At 35.8% G+C, this 22,478-nt stretch overlaps 1 protein-coding gene across 1 annotated transcript; it reads left to right on the top strand.

The window, feature by feature from the left end:
• Positions 1–1,164: 1,164 nt before the first annotated feature.
• On the top strand, positions 1,165–12,768 carry LOC126812153 (eukaryotic translation initiation factor 4E). Its single transcript, XM_050538423.1, has 7 exons — positions 1,165–1,251; positions 3,955–4,148; positions 4,703–4,766; positions 5,303–5,416; positions 6,027–6,166; positions 7,664–7,718; positions 8,841–12,768. Exons 1-7 carry the CDS (start codon positions 1,222–1,224, stop codon positions 8,898–8,900), a joined length of 657 nt encoding a protein of 218 aa, XP_050394380.1. The 5' UTR covers positions 1,165–1,221; the 3' UTR covers positions 8,901–12,768.
• The last annotated feature ends 9,710 nt before the right edge of the window (positions 12,769–22,478 follow it).

The following is a 22,478-nucleotide window of genomic DNA, read 5'->3' as shown; positions in this document are numbered from 1 at the left end:
CATTACTTACGATATTTCGCGTTTTGGTTCCAACAAAACGCATTTAAATTTGGGTCAGGCTAGGATGGGGATTTTTGCGGAGATTGTATTATTGTAGGGTTCTTACGGTATTCGACGTTCATCAAAAATCGACTCCGCCACTCCGGTCGGTTACTATGTCGTAACGTTAAGGCCTTCGCGGATATGACTCTCCGCATCAAGGTCTCCCGTTATTTACCACTGACAAGCTTCAAATTAGGTTTGATGTAGATACTTTCATATGTGTGGAATAATAGGCTACTGTCTGAGTTCTGGTCAATTGTGTTAGGTTGGGGACCCCCACATGCTCAAGACCCCTGAGCCCCCACCATGTTTAACCCGGCGCTGTCTCCATTCTATATCTGTGCTAATTGATGGTGTGTTGAACAGTGGGCCAAAATTAAACTGGTTAGGCCTAATTATCTCGGGCATCCGTCAACGCAATATATATATATGAAATGAAATGGGATTTAACGTGCGACTGTTTGGCACTGACTGGGCTAATGATGACGAGTTTACGCCATAGCCTACAGGTGTGCTATAAGTGAAACTTTGCCCAGGCAGTGGTGCTACTCTTATTTCGAATCTCAACTGTCACGAAATATTATACGCTCAAAACTGTGTACACGGGGCCTCGGTTTTTCGTCCCATCCGAACGACTAGACAGCTGCCCTGCACCACTGACAAAGGGAAACCACGCTGGAAAATCCCGAGGAACTTTCTCGGCAAACACTCTGGCTATAGCGAACCAGCGTCTTACTCACTTATCCACCGCGACTACCGCAATATATGACAAGCGTGCATGCTCATGCTTTGCACTGTACGTGTCACGTTATAATACGCCCACGCAAATGCTTGCCCGATTGCTCACAATATTCGCAGGTAATGCATGTCCTAAAACGGTAAAGGGGGAGTAACTCCATTCTCCGACTTCTTTTTTCAAATTCCTCTGGTTTGTTTGATATTCTTTAGTTATTACCTGGCACCCGTACCTTTTCTATTTAGAATTGATACATTTATTCAATTCTTTCCTAAATCTAAATCCAATAAGCAAAAATATTAATCGTATGGCCGAATGTAGCAATATTTGGGAGTTCTAGGAAGCCAGTTCTACTTTCGTTTTCTACTCTCGTGCATGTGTACAGCCTCGTTTTCAGTTACCGGTACCATGTGATATTTCCCCCATATTAAGATTTTGGAAATATGGCTTCTGAACAGGAAGATCTAAATGAGGTAAACCTTGATCTTTGGCCTTCTTCAGATTTTAGATTATATTTCGATTGATGTCCGTGTATCCGAAACATCCGACCTTCTAGTAAAATAAGAAAAAAATTACGATAAGGCGACGGGAAAGGATAATTTGTTGAAAGTATGTCGCGTGTATTAGCAACAATCTGTTCTCGGCCAGTTCAGAAAGTGTGTGAAACAAACTAAAAGACAATGGTGTGTAATGTTTCACATTATTATGTAACGTATCGTTGGTACATATTTGACAATAATATTTCTTTGTTGTACAAAATAAATCGTACATATGGTCATCGGGTTTGGTTTCTTTATGATATTTAGTAATCATACCCTCCAGTCTTGATTTATATTAAATATTTTATGACTTTCCTTGTTGGCATGTAAGTTTATTTAATTAATCCTTTCTTTTGCTTCAGTTTCGGAAAAAAAAATCATTTATAGGCATTATGGGGTCGCTTCATATTGTGTCTTGAATTTTCTGAACTGAGACGATCGGAGAATAGTGATGTAAATTTGTCATCAAACGCTACGAATATATTTCAAATGTGGTGATGATTGGCGATTTGAAACACATGGTCACATGTTCGGCAATTTTTGATAATTTTTGTGGAAATAAAATATGCCGTTGGGGGGGGAGAGCGATTACGAAGGACCGAGGACAGCAATAATATACCCACCTATATTAGGATTTAGGTGAGCGATGGAGTGCGAGAGCGACAGTTCCCTTAATAATTGGTCATTATAATAAGAGCTTTGAAAACAATCGCTGTCTGATGAAGAAAAACGTTACATTGCAGCACTCCTGTTCTGATTACATTTTGAAGGGATGGGGAGATTAGAATGATTTCAAGTTCTTCCTATTATTCTCGAACAGACAACTACTTTGCTTCCACAAATAACTAATAAAACCCCAAAATAACTGACAAAGTGGTATAGATAGATATGTGAATTCACGAGACCATATGATAAATATAAATATAAGTTTCTGTTATCAATTTTCAAGTGGATGTCCTGATTTGTATCGTTATGAACATTTAATAACTGATAATCTAGATTATACTTTAATTAATAATACAACAAGCAAATAAGTTATCAATCAATAGTTGTATTTTCAACTCTATATAGAAAAGGTGGGAGAATGTTGTGCGCATGATTATACCATTGACAAAGACTACAGGGAAACTTATCAGCAGGTGAACCATTTTATGGGCCTACATGTACAGGTGCCTATAAATTTGGGGATTTATAGATAGTATGGTATGGTACGGTACTGTCTTGTTCGTCGGTTTGCCTTATTCCTTATTGTTTTCTGTTTGTTTATATTGCAGTTCTACTGCATTTCATACTATCAAGCGGTGGACACCTTAGCCAAATCAATCGGCGCCAAATTTTATTTGGTCTAATGGGTGGACACACTAGGCGAATCCTTCGCCTGATTTACCTTTCACGTCACATGATTAAACAGGGCTTGCCACGAGCAAATTGGAGGCGAGTAGATGACTACTCACGCAAATATAGACTTGCGCGAGTGAGGCGAGTACATGTATTTACTCACGCAGAATGATGTGCATGAGTAGCCATTTAAATCTCATGTGCCTAATGGCAATGCTCTTGTCACTTCGGTGGAAGCGGACGTTGAATAAAGCTATTTCACACACAATGACAATGCATACTCTTTTATTTCCTTGGCAGTAATATTATCTGTAAATCGTCTTCCCATGACAAGAATGTTGCAAGAGAAACTGGGCTTCCCTTTGCCATCGTGGGCGTGCTGAGGGGATTCGGGTAAAGCTTAGAAAAGTAAAAGAACAGGCAAAACAATTTCAATCCCATCAATTTGCAGAAAAGATGAGGGATCGAAAGAATTGCTATTAATAGAAACGACAACATCCGCTCAATGTTTGATTATCCAGACACAGCAAAGGACATCCGCTTAAAAACCGCCTGGCAGTACGCATCTCAAAGTATTTTTAGTAACAACAGTTGGCACTGGAAAGACAAGCCGCGTGCGCAATAGTGCATCGATATGAAGGCATACAAATTGTTTACGGCTTTTTATATTACGATATTCAATTATTTCTGATTAAATTATTTTTTATATTTGCGGGAGTACTTAATCACTCACGTAAATTTGGTTTTACGCGAGCGTAGCGTGCGAGCGAGTAATTACTCGCGTCTCGTGGCAAGCCCTGATTAAACATGGCGCCAATCATGTCTTTAAACATTCATGATATGAGTGGATGATCAGTGGTGAATGGCTAATGGACTCTACAATCGGGTGAATGCTTCTGTGAAGCAGGCGCACTCGGCCAAATATATCAAACATGGTTGATTCAACCGAATAGAACTTCAGCCAAATGAAAAATGGACACGCTAGGCGAATTTCAATGCCGATTGATTGGGCTGAATCATTCAGCTAGTGTTTCCACTGCTTTAGATGTGTTATCCACTTCAACATAGGCCTATTACCTCGATATCCCATTTAATCTAATGGTTCTCCGAGCAAAATCATCGTCGCCGTGAAGGGTACACATGCGATTTTTTTTCTAGAAATTTTAAAAATCGGCGCAAACTAGTGAAAAAATATGCTCGTCTCCACCCCAATTAAGCCCTGTAGGTGCAGAAAAGTAAGATCTTCAACCCCATTTAATGACATGATGACGTCTAAACTTGTAATTTTGTTATTTTCAGATGAATGTGGAAGGAGGTGAAGAAGAGGGTGCTACTTCCCCAGAACTTGGTGAAGATTTGTCGTCTGATGCATTAATAAAACATCCATTACAGAACAGATGGGCCTTGTGGTTCTATAAAAATGACAAAACCAAAAATTGGGCAGATAATTTACGCAAAGTTATAGCATTTGACACAGTAGAAGATTTCTGGGCGTAAGTTTTGTGACATAGTTTAATGTTGTTAAAAAGAAAATGGCCAATGATTAATCTCATTTCTCCCTCCCATGTTTCATCGGAAAGTTGATTTGATAAGATTTATCAAGAATCGTTAAACAGAAAGTCTGTGTTCATTTCTTAAGTCAAAGCAATACTACAATAGGTTAACTCCAGGTCCTGTGCTTTCCTCCCACTGCTAAAGACTTCGATGCGCAAGCGAATTATTGAAATAAAATTGAACCATATGTTAGTCCCGAAATGACCTAGTTTGTGTCGAGTGGTCGTTCAACCCCATTTCTCTCTGTGTCATTGAGTCAAATGGTGTGGTTTCAATTCCCTGCTTGTAAGTGACAAAAAGTAGGGTCATCTGTCCATCCTCATGGGTTTTCTTTGAGTCCTCCGGTTTCTCTCTTCCTCTGTTATAAAAATTTGAAAAACAACCAGGCACATATCCAGGGGATCTGTAACTTGTTGTAAGGCCTGTTGACATAGATAATTAAAAGTGATACCATTTTGAATTTACTCATGTTTTTATTTGTTAATCATTTCAGATTATATAACCACATACAGAAAGCCAGTAAACTGATGTCAGGCTGTGACTATGCATTATTTAAGGTAGGTTTAAGTTAATTCTATTGTATTCAATGACGGATACAATGCTGTACAAAAAAAAAAACCCAAGGATTACAACATGAACATAAAAACAGTCATCCGTATCTCCTTGCTGGTTGCTGTTAAAACCCTGATTCAGTACAAAGTTCTGCCATTTGTCTTCTCTATGTCGATATCATGTTGCTTGGTTATATTTGTGGGAACTTTTGACCACTGTAAACCCAAATGTACCTCACTTTAAAATTGCTATTATCTAATTGACTTAAAAATTTATACACTGTGTTTAAGGTCTTTGAGACGAAGAATCCTATTGGTTTACATGGATTTCCGATAACTTGAACAGCTAAATTCTGATGGTGAAACGATTGTTACTCTTAATCAATTTTTTGCTTTCATTACCGACAAAAGAAAAAATATGTGACAACCTTGGTGCACTGCTCGGACGACTTAACTGCTGTGGGCCTATGTTTTGTTGTCTGGCAACCTATCTTGTCCTGTATTGTGTATACTGGTGTATAATTTATACAATATATTTATAGGATGGTATAGAGCCCATGTGGGAAGACGCACAGAATAAACGAGGTGGACGATGGATGATAAATTTAAATAAACAACAAAGACATTCAGATTTAGACAGATTCTGGTTAGAAATGGTAAGTAAGTGCAGGAGGACTGCACCACACACAAACAATTACACAAGACAAATCTATGGACAGGACACAATATACAAACACACATATCACATCAAGTGAATGGATCCAGGGACTAACCGTAAGTGTCCACTGCACTTTACAGTCACGGGCCTTGGGTGATACAGACTTGACCCAAAATTTTAAAAAAATAATAATAAGGGAAGCAACTTGAGAAAAAAGGGGAACATTTCCCAAACGTTGTATCGTGCTAGTATGAGTCATGATCGGGTATGAAATCTATTCTGGAGCGTTCAATCGAATATCCCTGATGTGTTTGACACAAGATAGTCCGGTTGGAGCTGACGTGCGATATAACTCCATTTCAGTCATTTAATACCCATTTGATTTGAACTTGATTTTGATTTGAAATTGATTTTGAACTTGATTTTAATTTTAACTCAATTTTGATTTTAACTTGAATTTGATTTTAATTTAATTTGATTTTGACTTGATTTTGATTTTCACTTGAGTTTGATTTTAATTTTAACTTAATTTTGTTTTAACTTGATTTTAATTTTAACTTAATTTTGATTTTCACTTGATTTTGATTTTAACTTGATTTTATTTTCAGTTATTATGTTTAGTGGGTGAGGCGTTTGATGATTTTAGTGATGATATTTGTGGTGCTGTAGTTAATATAAGGAACAAGGGCGATAAGTTAGGATTATGGACGAAAGATTCAACCCGTGGTGAAGCTAATGTAGAAATAGGGTAAGTTATATTTTATTTTTCTTGGACATTTCGTTATCTTTAATGGCTCAGTGAGAAAGACGGTGGCTTGCTAACCTTTGGGTCCCTTGTTTGATCCAGTTGATGACGAGGAAAGATTATCGGGATTTTTCTGCCGTGGTTCGCCCTTGTTAGTGACAGAGGGCCTGGCAAGTGACATCTATAAGAGTAGGCTGTTGTGCCGCTGTCGAGGTAAAATGTATTGCATGGCATGTCTGTCTTCGTTAGCTCAGTCATAGCAGAACAGTAGGAGATAAAACCCCATTTCATTATGTTTAATAAGACTTTAGTTGAGAATAATGATTATCCTATGATATACATTGAGACCTATGTGCTGATTGTGGGCAGGGCATGGCAAAATGACCATCTTTATTAGCGCACTTAAGGCAAAAAAGTAGCATGTTAAATCCCATTTCTTTTCTGACTAGTCAAATGTGTGCACAGTGCCAAAGAGTAGGGTCGTCTATATAACTTTATGGGTTTCTCCTGGAAAACCCTTGCCTTATGTTAGTCCTGAAATGGCCTGGTTGGTGTTGAGTGTACACTAGACCATACATAAATAGAGAGTTTCAAGATTAGGTTTGGCCTAATAACGTGCCTTATTGGTTCCGAGATTAGCGTCGTAGTGAAACCCTGGAGCACTATTGGATGAAAACTAAAATATTTTAGGAATACTGATGATTCATTGGCTGAGTAGTGAGTACTAAAACTCCTGCACAATTTTAGCACTTGACTTATTAAAATATTTTAGTAGGGAAGTTGGGTGGCCGAATAGTTTAACCTGTGCACTTTAGATCGTCTGGTCTGTCAATGAGTCAAGTACACATATACATACCTCTCCAGAATAAAGACGGGCATACGTTATATAATGTGCTATGAGGAAAATTTTACCTGGACAGTGGCGCCACAACCTACTCTTTTACCGAATTCGAATTGCCAAGGGTTCTTTTACACGCTCTCCAAAGTGTACACGTGACCCTTTTTTTTTTATTCCCAAAGTGTACGCGTGACCCTTTTTTTTTATTCCACCCAAATGACTATACTTTGTCAGTTACCAGGCCCTCCATCTGCAGCATTGACGAGGGTGAACCAACACGGTGAACGAACACGAGCTCTCCCGGTTAGAGAGCTAACATCTTACTCATTGAGCAACGGCAGCTGCCTAATGTAGAAGGGCATACATCATACAGCGTGTTATTGTGGAATATCCTTATTTGGATTTCCAACTGTTGAAAGAATTCTTCATATCATAATCTGATGGAACAGTCATATTTTACAGAATATATGTCGATGTCACTCGACAGTTGGGACCTGAGAATTATTTTTTCTGTATGTAATTTTTTTAATTTTTTTTTTTTTAACTTCATCCATATAAGTCAGTGTGGAGTATTAGACGGAGGCCCAAAAATTATTTACTTGTACCCTGAAAATTACGGTAAATTTCTAGGAATGATTTATAAGGTTCAAATTTATTTTCAGAAAAAAATTAAAAGAAAGATTAAATATACCAACCAAAATATCTATAGGTTTCCAGGTAAGTGCAATATATTTACATCAAAATATCTATAGGTTCCAATGTAGGTAGAATATATTTACATCAAAATATCCATAGATTTTCAGGTAGGTAGAATATATTTATATCAAAATATAGGTTTCCGGGTAGGTAGGATATATTTACATCAAAATATAGGTTTCCAGGTAGGTAGAATACAAGAAAGTTATCCACAAAATAATGATGACACTTAACATCTCCGATTCAAATCTTCATGTTTTGGAAGTTTACCTGATAGACTGACCAGGGAAATGTGTTTAGTCATTTTGTCTGGATGGTTGGTGCAATATAACCCTTTTGAAGCTGATGTGCCATAAAATTTTATTTTAATTATTTTGCCTAGACGACTGCGCTAAGACCTACTCTTATTTTTAGGGGGGTTAGGCGGACTAGTGGTTTAACGTGTGCGCTTGAAACCATAAGGTCTGTCATTGAGTCAGCTGGCATGGTTTCGATACCCTGGTTGTATGGGACAAGGAGTATGGGTCGCCTGTCCAGCCTCGTGAGTTTTCACCGAGTCCGGTTTCCACCTACTGCTAAATAGACCTATGTATAAGCAAATTATTGAAATGAAATTGAACTATATGTTAGTTCCGAAATAACTTAGTTTGTGTCGAGTGGACGTTAAACCCCATTCTCTCTCTTATTTCCAAGTTGAACAATTTTACTCTTAAAGATAAATTATGTAAGATATAGAGGATATTTGTCCTTTTAGAGTGAATAACATATTTTATTTCATCGAGAAGCAAGAAAACTTATATTTTCACGAATGCGTAGCATGAGTGAAAATATAAATGTTTTCTTGCTTAGAGATGAAATAAAATATGTTATTCACGACAAAACGACAAATGTTCTATTTACTTTATGATTTTACAATCATTTTAGGTAAAAACAACATGGACTACTTTGCCAGTGGAATAACACTTTTATTTCACTGATAAAACGCGGTATTCCACTACTGATCATAAAATAAAATTGGTTAATTAATAATTTATACAACATTTAATTAAGGCTAAAGAAAGACCTGCACTAGGCAGATTTAGCTCTTGCATAACGTATGTTTGATAATTGAATAATTTTATATTTTTTTTTATTAAATTACAGGTTCACGATGATACAATCTCAAAATCAGGCTCTACAACAAAGAATCGTTATCAGGTCTAACAGAGAGGGCAGCACCAGTCTTTACCGTACTGGTGTCAAACATCTCGTGTGTGAATGATAAACTTTGAACTAACTGTTTTTTGTGTGGATGCCAGAAGGAAATGTTCAAATATGTTTTTTTCTCGAGATAGTTGACTTGTTGTTACCTCTTGTTACAAGCTTTTTGGTTGGACAAGCTCAGGGTTGGAGTGAACATTTTCATCAAATATTCTTTCGACATAAATTCCTTCATTGATATTGAAACAAGTTAGTAAGGTATTTGTAAATGGCCGCCGTCACTTCTGTAAAGAATTTGTAGTTGCAGATCATTGATTAAAATGTTAATCGGTTATGTAAAAACTAAGACGTGGGTCATTAAATACAAATTTTTTTAAACAATATTTTTTTTTTTTTTTAAATCTTATCATGAATTGACTTTCAAATTTGAGAAACTATATTAGGTTGAGTAAAAATAAAATGAAAGATTTATGACACCAGCAATGGATGATATTTCCTTTCTGTTGGTCATTCAGTTAACATCTGAAATACATATGTAAGAAAAGCGGATTTAGACCGCTGATGACAGAAAAATAATTTGTCATACCTTGTTTAGAGAAAAAAGCAAGCATCTGAAATTTTGAATTTTATGAATAACAGGTTTTAGACAATAGTACGTTGTCGACCTTCGTCTCATTTTTAATTTTGAGTGGTTTTCAGTTCAAGAAATTTTTGTTGAAAGAATGTTTGATTAAATGTTAGTCCTGCCTTGTGTTAATATATTTGTGTCTGGACGAATGTGTCTGAAGTTTCCTTCATCCAGTGCATTACAGTGACTTGATGCTAGATCTAAGAATAGCAATACTTAAATAATGATTGCTAATTATATTTATAAAAAATGATTTTAAAGGCAGAATACGTACCTGCATGATCCTGAAAGAAGCCTTATTGAGATATAGTAAAATATTGACGATCGAAAGTTGTACAGATTGTCTCAAGATACGAAACTTTCTGTAAATATCTACGCAGCCGTTATTAATGATTAAATGGTTGCCGTCGACTACCATGTACATTTGTATGATTGTAAAGTTTTTAGTGCTTAAATTATCGTAATTTGTACCTTTAATATTAAAAGAAATTTAACATTTGTTCATCTTCCCTCCGTTCACTGTATGTCGTTCACAATCCTTTTTGTTCCGCGAAGTGTTGATTTTATTGCATCTGGTGTGTTAATTCAAAATGAATATCTTTTGTTTCTTGAAATGCCAGAAAACTTTGCTGACTGAAATTATGACTCTCTCTCTCTCTCTTTCCCTCTATCTCTTTCTCTCTCTCAATAATAATAAGTATGGACTAAATTTAAAGTAGTTTAAGCCCCAAAGCTATTGGGGGAAGCATTTTTGCTGATCAAATTACTGTCTGATAAAAAAAAAACCAGTGGGTCACTTTGAGATGTAAAGATTGCAAGACAATAAGTGAATGTTTTCTGTATTTCACATTTTTAACGCACAAATTAGTGTTTTCTTACTATCACTTTAATATTTCAATTCCTGGTTTTACGTGACAAGGAGTAGAGTCACCTGTCTAACCCTGTGGGTTTTCTCTGTGTCCTCTGATTCCTGCTCACTGCTAAAGACCCCTACTCGCAAGCGAATTTTTGAAATAAAATTGAAACATATGTTAGTCCCATAATGACCTAGTTTGTGTTGAGTGGATGTTAAACCCAATGTCTCTTCGCTCTCTCTCTCTCTCTCTCTCTCTCTCTCATATGGATTATGTAAGAATTAGATAACATTTAAAGCCAGAAAAAAGACGTGCATAATGCATCTTTAATTTCTCGAAATAACACACCAGCTGAACCAAATTCATTTTATCCGGAATCGAGAGATTCTATTCCTTAATCGGTGACCATAAAACTCGGCTTTAGATTTGTCGCTAAAAGTTATTTCATACCCTACAAAAAATGTTGTCAAATTATATATTTTTATCCGATGAAGTTAGTTAGTTCCTAGACCCAAAGACCTGTTAAATTGTTGTTTGACTTGACGTTGATTTTGTGAAAATAATCGTTTTGTTTCTCCATGAATTAAAATTCATGTTTCAAGTTAAGTTTGGATTAGTTAAAAACTAAAAAAAAATCTAAAAAGTAATTGTAAGCCATATTGTTTATTTGTTTCGGAATGTTATATTTATTAGGATTATTTATGGTTGGTGTAAAATGGCTTCAATGTTGTTTAGTTACCTCCCCTGACTCTGGAAGCCACCATTTTGGCTCGGAGTAAAGCACTTTTACCCATGATCTTTTAGGGGCATTTAGTAACTGGATAGAGCAATAAACTATAACACATACTTATGGAAGAACAATGACTGATTTAATTAGGCAACACTTCGAGGAGTATTCTCTCACCGTTTTCAAGAAGTACAGTAACAAATGTGTAGGGCAATTATGTTGTTTGATCATGTTTTTTCATACCTTTGATCTTGTTGTTGTCATGCATGGTTTCTCATATGTAATTGCCCTAAACATTTCTTACTGATTTACCTGCTTGAAAACGTTGAGAGAATACTCTTCGAAACGTCGTCCAAATAAATCAGGAATTGTTCTTCCATAAGTATGTGTTATAGTTTGTTTTTACCCACTAACCAGGAGATCATGTGTTCTATCCCAGTGATGGTAGTCTGGATTTTCCAGATTTGTTTCCTTATCAGTATTGCATGGTTGAGTGGTCAAATGTGTGTTCTTAAAGCAGTGGAGGGGGGTTGGATGGCCGAATGGTTAGCACGTGCGTGCTGTATCATACAGTCCGTCATCGAGTCAACTGGCGAGGTTTCGATTCCCCAGTTGTACGTTACAAGGAGTAGGGTCGCCTGTCTAACCTCGTGGGTCCTCCTGTTTCCTTCCACTGCTAAAGACCCCTACGCGCAAGCGAATTATTAAAATAAAATTGAACCATGTCTTAATCCCGAAATGACCTAGTTTGTGTCGAGTGGACGTTAAACCCCATTTCTCTCTCGTTCTCTTAAAACAGTGGGCCGATCAGCAAGGAATAGCAGCAGAATGAGTGTCAATTCACCAGTCGATTGCATCACCTTTCACGTCACATGGCAGTGACTATGTCTTTAAACATTCACGTGACTTCTCGATATGAGTGTTGATTGGCTAATGAATTCTACAATCGGGTGAATGCTTCAGCGAAGCGGCCACACGCAGCTAGTGTGTCCTTCGCTTTAGAGTCTGTCAGTCATATGGTGTGCTTTTCAGTAAGGTCACTTTTTCGACCTTGTGTGCTTTCTCTGGGTCCACTGCTAAAAACACCTATGCACAAGTGCTTTACTGAAATGAAATTGATCTCAGTTTTAGTCCGGAAATGGCCATTATGTCGAGTGGACATTAAACCAGATTTCTCATTTTTTTCCTGTTATTGCGAGACGAAGGGCCTGACAGGAACATGTTTTGTTGTTGAACCAGGGTCTTAATCAGAGATCTAGTGTACAAAGTAGTAGCACCACTGCCTGGTCAAAGTTTTCCTCATAGCACACTGCATGGGCCTGACCGGAACATGTTTTGTTGTTGGACCAGTGTCTTAATCAGTGATCTAGTGTACAATGCAGTAGCGCCACTGCCTGGTCAACATTTTCCTCATAGCACACTGCACTGCTATGCCCTGCATGGCGTATGCCCTATCTTCATGACTCTTGGGGATTTGCCCAGTTAGTGCCGAATAGTAAGACATTAAGTAGCACTTCGTTATTTCATTTCCTAACTCTGGAATAATATTGATCCACAGTTTACAAGATGGCCGCGGAACTCAAAAAGCATTTTACACCAACTGAGTTTATTTATCACTTTCAGTAAATATTAAAATGTAATAAATTTGTCTGATTAAAATTAGACTGGTATTTCATTGTTTTTATTTTATTAACATTTACACAACATTATTAGAGTCTTAACAACATCCTTATAAAGTTTATCGTAGGTGAAGTGTCAAAAGGGTGTATCTAAGAATTTCTAAAGATTAAGAAATAGAACCTTTTGCATTTCAAAATTTCCACAGATCAAGATACAACATTTGGACACATGATACCCAGAACAGTTCTAATTGGCGTAGAGATACACAGCTTAGATAGAAATGTGCATATTAATTGGGAGATTTTAGAAATGCAAAAAAGTGTATTTGACTAATTTCCCGAGATACATCATTTGACACTTCACGGACGTTATGTTCAACTGAGCTGCACTGGTCAATGACCGTGACTGAAGTCAGACTTCTGAACTGAACAGATAAGTAATTGAAATCGAAACAAAATAACCATTAAATTATGATTGATTGTGAAAATTTAAAAGAGCATGGTTGTCTTGGTTAAAAATGACTGAAGCCAGTGACTGGCGAAAATTAGATTTCCCAACTGAACACATAACTGGAAAGAAATTAAGATAAATATCTAATTTGAAATATATGTATTGTAAAAATTTTAAATTACCATGGTAAATACATGTAGAGAATCTCCTACGAGTCTTTTTTTGATATCAAAAAATATCAACACAAGACACTCTGCCGATTTTTTTTTTACTTTATCGACGAGTGTTGATATTTTTTGATATCAAAAAGGACGAGTAGGAGATTTTATTTATCACCCAATCCTTTCTTACATGCACAAATAAATAAATTTAATTCTTTGCTATAGATTTCACTTTTATTGAATCTGATTACATTATGGCGTAGTGATACATAGATTTTTTTGACAGCAATTCAACTATATTGACCCAGTGTTTCCATCAAGGTCAATTAAATATAGTTCATTTTTAATAAAAAAAGAAATTACTTTTAATAAAACAAAATGAACTGTTCTTTGAAAATAAAAAAAGTAGTTCCTTTTCTACTGACCAATCAAATTCATGTAAAGCGATATCTCCTGAGGAGATATATGGCAGTAGATTATGAAATTTATCATACAAGTGATATCTACTGTAGAATGTAACATTGGGTGATAATCTTATTTAAAACACAAAGAAAGAAGTTCAAATGTATAACAATGTTATACTGGCATTTGTCCACAGTGTAAAACAGTTATATGGTGCCTACTACTGTATATCTATATATATATAGCTTAGTGAATTTATAGTAACAATCTGATTAAAACACAGATCCTATTTCGTTCAGTTTTTATAGTTCAAAATTTTGTTTTACTTGTCTTTACTACACTAGGATCTGGAAGAGTTGTTATATAACCTGTGTTCTGGATGATGTGAGGGATTAGCCAATGAAACGGTCTGTTACGGCAAGTTTTGGGCGCGAGGTGCACAGAACTTTGGGTAAACCACTAGAAACATCAACGCTGATAGATTAATCAATGTCTGACGTCATAAGGTCAAAAGCCGCTCATATGACCCCTGGTCAGATTTTCCTGTAGTGTAGGCCATCAAAAGTATATAAAAAAAAACCAGAAGAAATACTGGGGCCTGTTTCACAAAATCTTAACTAAGGATAAAATCCAAATTTTAGTAGATACTTCAATTTTGATTGGCTAAGGACTAAAATCAATCTAATATTATCCAATCAAATGATTAAAATTTGGATTTTATCTTAGTTAAAATTTCGTGAAACAGGCCCCAGATCTATATTTTAATCAGATTGGTTAATGGTATAACAGTTTTCATGTTGAAAGTCTTGTTATCTTTTTAAAAAACTAAAAATTCTATGCTTGTCAATTGATTTTCTGATGTAAATATGTACAAATTATTAAATGAAAGCTTTTTTTGTATTAAACTGGGATCTGTTCATTCTAAATAATGAAACTGTTTTATTCATACATTAAGTCCTTGACACAATCATAAACGAGACATTTAATTACGAGAAGTTGGCCGGGGAGAAGGTGATTAGTACTGGGGATTGATTTGACTGTAACCCAGGTATCATTTAATCTTGTGTATCTAGCACTAATTTCTTTCACATTCGTTTAATATCAAATCTTTGTTTAAAAATTTGTAAAAATCGTTTAAAATCACTAAAAATCATCTAATTTGTACTTGTATCCAGTTTAAAGCTGACTGATTAATTTTGATAATGAGTGTCCAATTTACAAGTATTTAATTTCCTGACCACTGTTCAAAAATTAATCATTATGCATTATTAATCAATTGGGTTGTTTATTTTTTAAAAGTGATTGAGAAATTAAACACTTGTAAATTGGACACTCATTATCAAAATTGAATGGTCAGATTTAAACTGGACAGAAGTACAAATTAAACGATTTATGGTGATTTTATACAGTTTTTACAAATTTTTAAACAAAGATTGGATATTAAACGAATGTGAAAGAAATTAGAGCTAGGTACACAAGATTAAATGTTACCTGGGTTACAGTGTTTAAAACATAAGATTTATCGGGTGGTTATTCATAGATTAAATCCTTGACAATATTATAAATGAGACATTTATTTACAAGAAGTTGTGGAACAGGCGAGTGATAAATTAATTGGTATTGGGGATAGGTTTAAAAACTTAAAGATACTTTCCCACAAAAGTATTTATCGGGTGGTTATTTCAAATAAAAGTATAGCAATTTTGGTATAAATAGAAAGTAGAAACATCCAATCTTATTAGAAAAATATTGGATTCCCTGAAGAACACTCATGGAGTGCATACAGGGGGCAACCCGACGATTAGGGATGTCTGCTTGAGTGGCGTCAAGGGTTGCATGTGAAGATTGTCTGATCTCTCATCATTAGTGAGTGCTTGATGTATATGTTGATAAACTTGATGGTGAGCTTAAGCGTACAACAGTTTCTGAGATAAAAAACACATAAAAAATGGGTGCAGTGGATAATACGAGAATTTAATTAAGCTTCGATAATTATGATAAATTTACAGCGATTAAAGACAACATCGTCTTGTATATGCAATGAATTCTCCTCCGGCTTCGCACCCGTTGCTAAGTACCACGGCAGCCAGGCCACATGACAGAAACATTACCCTTTTAATAGATTTTTTATAGCAGGGGTATTCCCTGGCGAAAACAATATTTTGAGAAGGATTTGAAGCAAAATTTTGATAAATTAGTTAGTTTGATGTTTTTAGTCCAAATATATCATCAAATCATCCAGTTTGTACGCGGGAAGGTATCTTTAAAAGCAAACCTGTTTTTCTGACAGATAGAAAGTGTGTCGGACTGAATTTAGAATAGACATTTGCATCTTTCAGACAATATCTGATTGCGCCAGGGGGGTTGGATGGCCGAATGGTTAGCACGTGCTGTTGTGCACGCTCTATCATAAGGTCTGTCATTGAGTCAACTAGCGTGGTTTTGATTTCCCAGTTGTACGTGACAAGGAGTGGGGTCAGCTCTCCAACCTCATGGGTTTTCTCTGGGTCCTCCGGTTTCCTCCCACTGCCAAAGATCCCTACGCGCACGCGAATTATTAAAATAAAATTAAAATCATGTTAGTCCCGAAATGACCTAGTCTGTGTCGAGTGGACATTAAACCCCATTTCTCTCTCTCTGTGTCTCTCTCTTAATGTCTAATAAGGCAAGCAAATCAAAATATCAGGGGCAGATAATTTCCTGCTTTTGATTCAATTGGATTAAAGAGAGGCCCATCAAAAGATTTCCTATAGGCCTACATATCTATGCAGTTAATGTCAAACATTGACAAATTTTCAATTCATCATATCGGTGTAAATCCTAACCAGAATTAAACCATTTTGAACACAAGCTTATACTTGACCAGGAGTAGGTTCGCATCTCCAGGTCCTCTTCCGCCCCCCCACTCCCCCTACCAGTGTTAGTTCCGAAAGAACATTGGTTGGGTCAAATAGACACAAAACCCCATTTCTCTGTATTTCTATAATATCAGACTCTTGGTTATTGTAATAATAAAATTGGACACGGTAACAGGGTCCCACAGAAAGGTTATGTCATGTGGGAACTAGGCCCCCAGGTAATGGCAATTCGCTATTTAATGTCGTCACCAGCTTATGTTGAACCGTCTACCATACCCCATGTAATGAAATTGTTAAATAAGTGTATGATAATTTCAGTATCAAACTCCTTTTAGTTTGCATCAAATTCATAACATATTAATATCTGGTTATGCCATAGAAAGAAATTTGAAACATTAAATGTTTGTCAATCTGATTAAAATACAGATCTATATTTCGTTCCGTTTTTTTATACTTTCAATGGCTTCTGCTACATGAAGATCTGACCGGTTATAGCGATAGGTCACGTCAGGGGTCAAAAGATCGACTTATGACCCTATGATGTCAGACATTTGATTAACCAATCAGCATTGATGTTACTAGTGGATTACCCACAGTTCTGTGCAAAACACACCTAAAGCTTGCCGTAACAGACCGTTTCATTGGCTTATCCCTCACATCAAGTAGAGCGTAGTAAAGACAAGAAAAACAAAATTTTGAACTGGAAAAACGAAACGAAATAGGATCTGTGTTTTAATCAGATTGAATGTTTGTAAGAAATAAACAGTTATTGCTCTGATCATCCTAACTTTTTGTCCTTATTATTTCATATGTTGAACCGGCAAACATGTAATGAAATAGTTAAATGAGTGTACGATAATATCAGTTTCAAACTCCTTCAGGTTGCATCAAATTCATAACATGTTAAAGCCATGATGCACCATTTTAAGTTTTTAACCAATAGGAATCACTTGCAAACTAAAATATTATAAGGGGTGTTGGATTGCCGAATGGTAAGGTTTGTCATTGAGTCAACTGGCGTTGTTTCAATTCCCCGGTTGTACATGACAAGGAGTAGGGTTGCCTGACTAACCTCATGGGTTTTCTCCGGGTTGTCCGGTTTCCTCCCGCTGCTAAAGACCCCTACGCGCAAACGAATTATTGAAATAAAATTGGACCATTTGTTAGTCCCGAAATGACCTAGTTTGTGTTGAGTGGAGGTTAAAAAAAAATGCACTTTACTCGTCGTTTTATAGATATTATTTATTTTAATAATTATTTCAATGTTTTTGATAATATTCGTATCTTTACAGAATTTATATTTATTTATGATACAATTAATTAAATCAGCTGTACATAAATTTAATTAAGGTAGGCCAATATATTCCCAATGCATGTGGGGCCCTTTATTTTCGGGAGGGCCTTTAAATAATAACAGAATATCACACTTCTTAATTGTTTTGATTATTGTTTGAAAATGGTGGGCAAATTCCTCAAGATTTTCTAGACTGGTTTTCCCTTTCCAGTGGACAACACCAAATATTATCAAAGCTTATTAATTGGTCTTGGACATGTGATGCACAATTGCGGTTTCCCTTCGAGTAATTTAGGACCGCGTAAGCCAAGGAAATGTATCTTTAAACTCCCTTGATTCTAAACATGATAGCAGTTATCAAGATAAAATTATATTAGATAGGGGGGTTGGATGGCTGAATGGTTAGCGTGTGCGCACTGTATCATAAGGTCTGGTATTGAGTCAACTGGTGTGGTTTCGATACCTCGGTTGTACGTGACAAGGAGTAGGGTCACCTGTCCAACCTCATGGGTTTTCTCCAGGACCTCCGGTTTCCTCCCACTGCTAAAGACCTCTACGCGCAAGCGAATTAGTAAAATAAAATTGAACCATGTGTTAGTCCCAAAATGACTTAGTTTGTGTCACGTGGACGTTAAACACCATCTCTCTCTCTCTCTCTCCTTTCCAGTGATCTGTCTTGTCATTCAGATGGGACAAAAAAAAGAGTAATCGTTGACGTTCCTTGTATATCATTGGCAGTATATAAAGGAGTCTTTGGTAGTTGGAATTTGATGAAGTGTAGGTGGAAACATGCTGTCTGGGCATAATTACCTCATAGCACATAGCATGGTGTATCCCCATCTTTATTAGCTCGGTTGACTTTTTATATAGTTAGGATGTTAAACCCCATTTCATTTCACGTCCATGGCTGAAACATCATCGATCCATTGATTCATTGATGGAAAATCACCCACAAATAATCCCCCTTGTCTTTATGTACATTTATAAACCCCCCAAATTAACCATATAACGATATATTTATCCGCATCATATCATATTTTGTTTAATATTATTCTGTTAAAACAATAATAATTATATATGTATTGTATTTTGTATAATGACTAAACTTCTTTGATTTGACCCGTCAGTGGTGCAGGAACAGTGTCTAGTTGTTTGAATGGGATACACATTAAATGGCAGTGCACTTTTTACAAAAAGAATTGGAAATGAAATGAAATGAAATGGGGTTTAACGTCCTACTGTTCTGCTCCTATGCTGGGCTAATGAAGACGGGCATACGCCATACAGTGTGCTATTAGGGAAATTTTGCCCGGACAGTGGCACTACGGCTTACTCTTATATCGAATTTACTTGCACGCCAATGTGTACACGGGACCTTGGTTTTTCATCACATCTTAAGGCCTATACAGCTGTCCTTGTCAGACTCTCCGTCCTGCATTAAATTGGAAAATAAGAGTAGGCCTAAGCAAAATTTCCCTCATAGCACACTGTATGGCGTATGCTTGTCTTCATTAGCCCAGTCGGAGCAGAAAGTAGGACGTTAAACCCCATTTCATTTAATTTCATTTATTTCATTTGGCAAAAAAGTAGGTCTAGATTTTAAATTTTAGGTTCTCAGAGCTTTTATTGAGATGGTCAGAAATTTTTAAGGAAACAAAAATTAGTCAAAATAACAAATTTCCTACTTAATATTTGAAGACAAAAAATTTAATCGTGTAGATTTTGTCCCATCACTAATCAAAATAACATATTTATTTTCACATAAATCAAATTAGTTTAGTTTATTCAAGTCATTATAATCATTGAAAGATATTTATAAATGACATGTGTGACTTAACATCATCACTGTAAAAACTTGTTTTATTTTATAACAAAATGTTATATTTTCTTTGATTGGCATTTAGTAATTGAACATATTAACTCAAGGTACAATTTTATGGATACACAATTACTGAGTTTAAAGTAGCTAAGTCTCTAACTCAATATCATGCAAAATCTTCAACATTGAAAACACAAATTATTTCTGATATCCAATATTTAAGACAAAATAAACATTTTACCATTGGTACACGAATCGTGTACCATAATACATTTCAGCCCCAGTTCTAGCAAGAGACTCGAGAAACGAGGCTAGACATATTGCACCAAACCAAACGGCGTATGTAGACTGGAATAACCAGGCGCTAGAAATTTGCATTCGATTGAGACTGCTGGCTTATTTCGTGGAACATAACTGATTTGAAATTAGAGTAAAAACGAAAACCATTGAATGTACATCAGTTTATATATATTCAAATTACAGTATTATATGAGTTGCGACCCACTTGTGTCAATTTCTAGGTCCCAAATGTTAGCGATTTAGCTCCTTTAATACTAAGCGATGTTTCGAGGAGGATACAGCATTTGCTTGATAAAGATGAGAGTATCCTCGTCGAAACGTCGCTTAGTATTAAACTCAGTAATTGTGTATCCATAAAATTGTACCTTGTGTTAAATGTTATATTGGTACATGTTTACACAAAAAAATCAACCAAGCAAATCTTGTATAATGTTATATTGGTGCATGTATGTGTGAATTATCATCATCACTTGAAATACTTGTACTTGTTATTTAATGTTATATTGGTGCAACCAAGCAAATCTTGTATAAATTCATAATGTTACATTCTAAAAATTCTTTTTGTATTATTTTGTAAAACTCACTCAAACCTGGTTGAATCTTGTGAAATATAAATAGTGCTAGTTTGTTGGGTTTTTTTTATCCAAATGTTATGACAAATAAAAGTGTACCGGTAACCATAATTTTACATACCCCGGTATATTTTCAATAAGGATTGTTAATAATGATGATTGAGTACGGTACTGTAGTGTAATATATTAAAACACAGATCCTATTTCGTTTCATTTTTTTATAGTTCAAAATTTTGTTTACTTGTTATTACTACACCAGGATCTGGAAGAGTTGTTATATAACTCGCGTTCTGGATGAAATGAGGGATTAGTCAATGAAACGGTCTGTTACGGGGAGTTTTTGGGGTGAGGTGCACGGAACTGTGAGTAAACCACTAGAAACATCAACGCTGATTGGTTAATCAAATGTCTGACATCATAGGGTCAAAATCTGCTGATGCGACCTCTCACTACAACTGGTCAGATTTTCATGTAGTATAGGCTGTCGAAAGTATAAAAAAAGAAACGAAATATAGATCTGTATTTTATTTAATGAGGTTGTGTTGTGTAATATATTAAATGTGTACTTTCTGTTTGCTTCTGTAATTAAAGGCTGTCAGTGGTTTAATTAAAATTTGTTTTGACTTTGGTGTAATTGTGGGTCCGAGGAGACTAAAAGGGTATTGTCCATTTCCATGCTTATTGGTGAGATCAGTCGCAAGGAGTAGGGTCGCCTCTCCGACCTCATGGATTTTCTCTGGGTCCTCCGTTTTCCCTCCACTGCTAAAGACCCCTATGTGCAAGCGAATTATTGAAATAAACTTGAAGCATATGTTAGTACCGAAATGACCTAGTTTGTGTCAAGTGGATGTTAAACCCCATTTCACTCTCTCTCATTTCCTATTGGGAAATTTCTTTCATCATGAATTCTGGTTTAAGCCTACCTTAACCAATATGGTGTCTAACTCAGGTGTGGTGAATTCTAATCTACGCTGCCAGCTAGAAAATGGACTTCCCCTACTAAAAGATGGTCCAGTCAAAAGGGTAATTGTTGATCCGAAGAAAAACAAATGGACAGAATGCAGTGTATATATCATGTCAATCCACTGATGAAGTCATGGCATTCGATCTTTTGTGTATGTCCGAAAACAAGTCACCTAAGTCTGAACTTTTGTTAAGTCAGACGGTCCAATCTGCATGTCATTTAAAGGGACAATAACACTCTTGCTGGCTTGACAGCTCCAGAAAATAAAAAAAATAGCCTTATTCAAAGTACTAGATGTGTTAGTGTCTTACATGTTGTGTAAATTATCCATTAAATCCTATTTTACTTGTCCAGAGGGTTCAAAAATATTTTTAAATCCAAGTCACATTTGAATAGCTTTACGTCAGGCTTTTCAAATCATTTAGTTGAATTTTTCCAATTTTTTAAATTAGGTGTGTTAAGATAAAATTTGTATCATCAATTAATTGGAATATTGTAAAATAGTACAATTTGTTGACCAGAATAATAAAGATTGGGACATATTATTCAGTTGCAACAAGAGTGATATTGAGCCTTTAATTGTGTAGATTCTGAAACGTGGTGATAACTGTCCACTACTACACTTCAGAATTTAAAAAGCCTTTTTTGGTCCCCGAAAATATGGGGGTCGGGTGGGCTGCAACCCCCCACCCCCTTGCAATCCTATCCGTTTAAAAAAAAAAAAACCCAAAAAAACGAGAATATAAGGCAGGCATAAAGGTTAAATCAGAAAGGAGGTGGTCTTTACTCTTTTAGATTTCGTTAACAGGTCGATTTACGGATGATGGTCATATAGAATCAGACAACCTTTAGTTCATTGGGCAAATTCAAGAAATTAAAACGCGGGTAAAGGGAGATAATTCCATTTAAGGTGTCGTTATTTTGACAGAAAA

The sequence above is a fragment of the Patella vulgata genome, chromosome 2 (assembly GCF_932274485.2).
Source record: "Patella vulgata chromosome 2, xgPatVulg1.2, whole genome shotgun sequence".
Classification (NCBI taxonomy): Eukaryota; Metazoa; Mollusca; class Gastropoda; family Patellidae; genus Patella; species Patella vulgata.
The sequence above is the reverse complement of the archived record's forward strand: the minus strand, read 5'-3'. Positions and strand labels throughout refer to the sequence as shown.

Coding starts and splice junctions, on each gene's coding strand:
- LOC126812153 (XM_050538423.1), top strand. CDS start 1,222: ATGGCTTCTGAACAGGAAGATCTAAATGAG. Junction 1,252..3,954: donor AACAGGAAGATCTAAATGAG/GTAAACCTTGAT, acceptor TGTTATTTTCAG/ATGAATGTGGAAGGAGGTGA. Junction 6,167..7,663: donor GAAGCTAATGTAGAAATAGG/GTAAGTTATATT, acceptor ATTTATTTTCAG/AAAAAAATTAAAAGAAAGAT.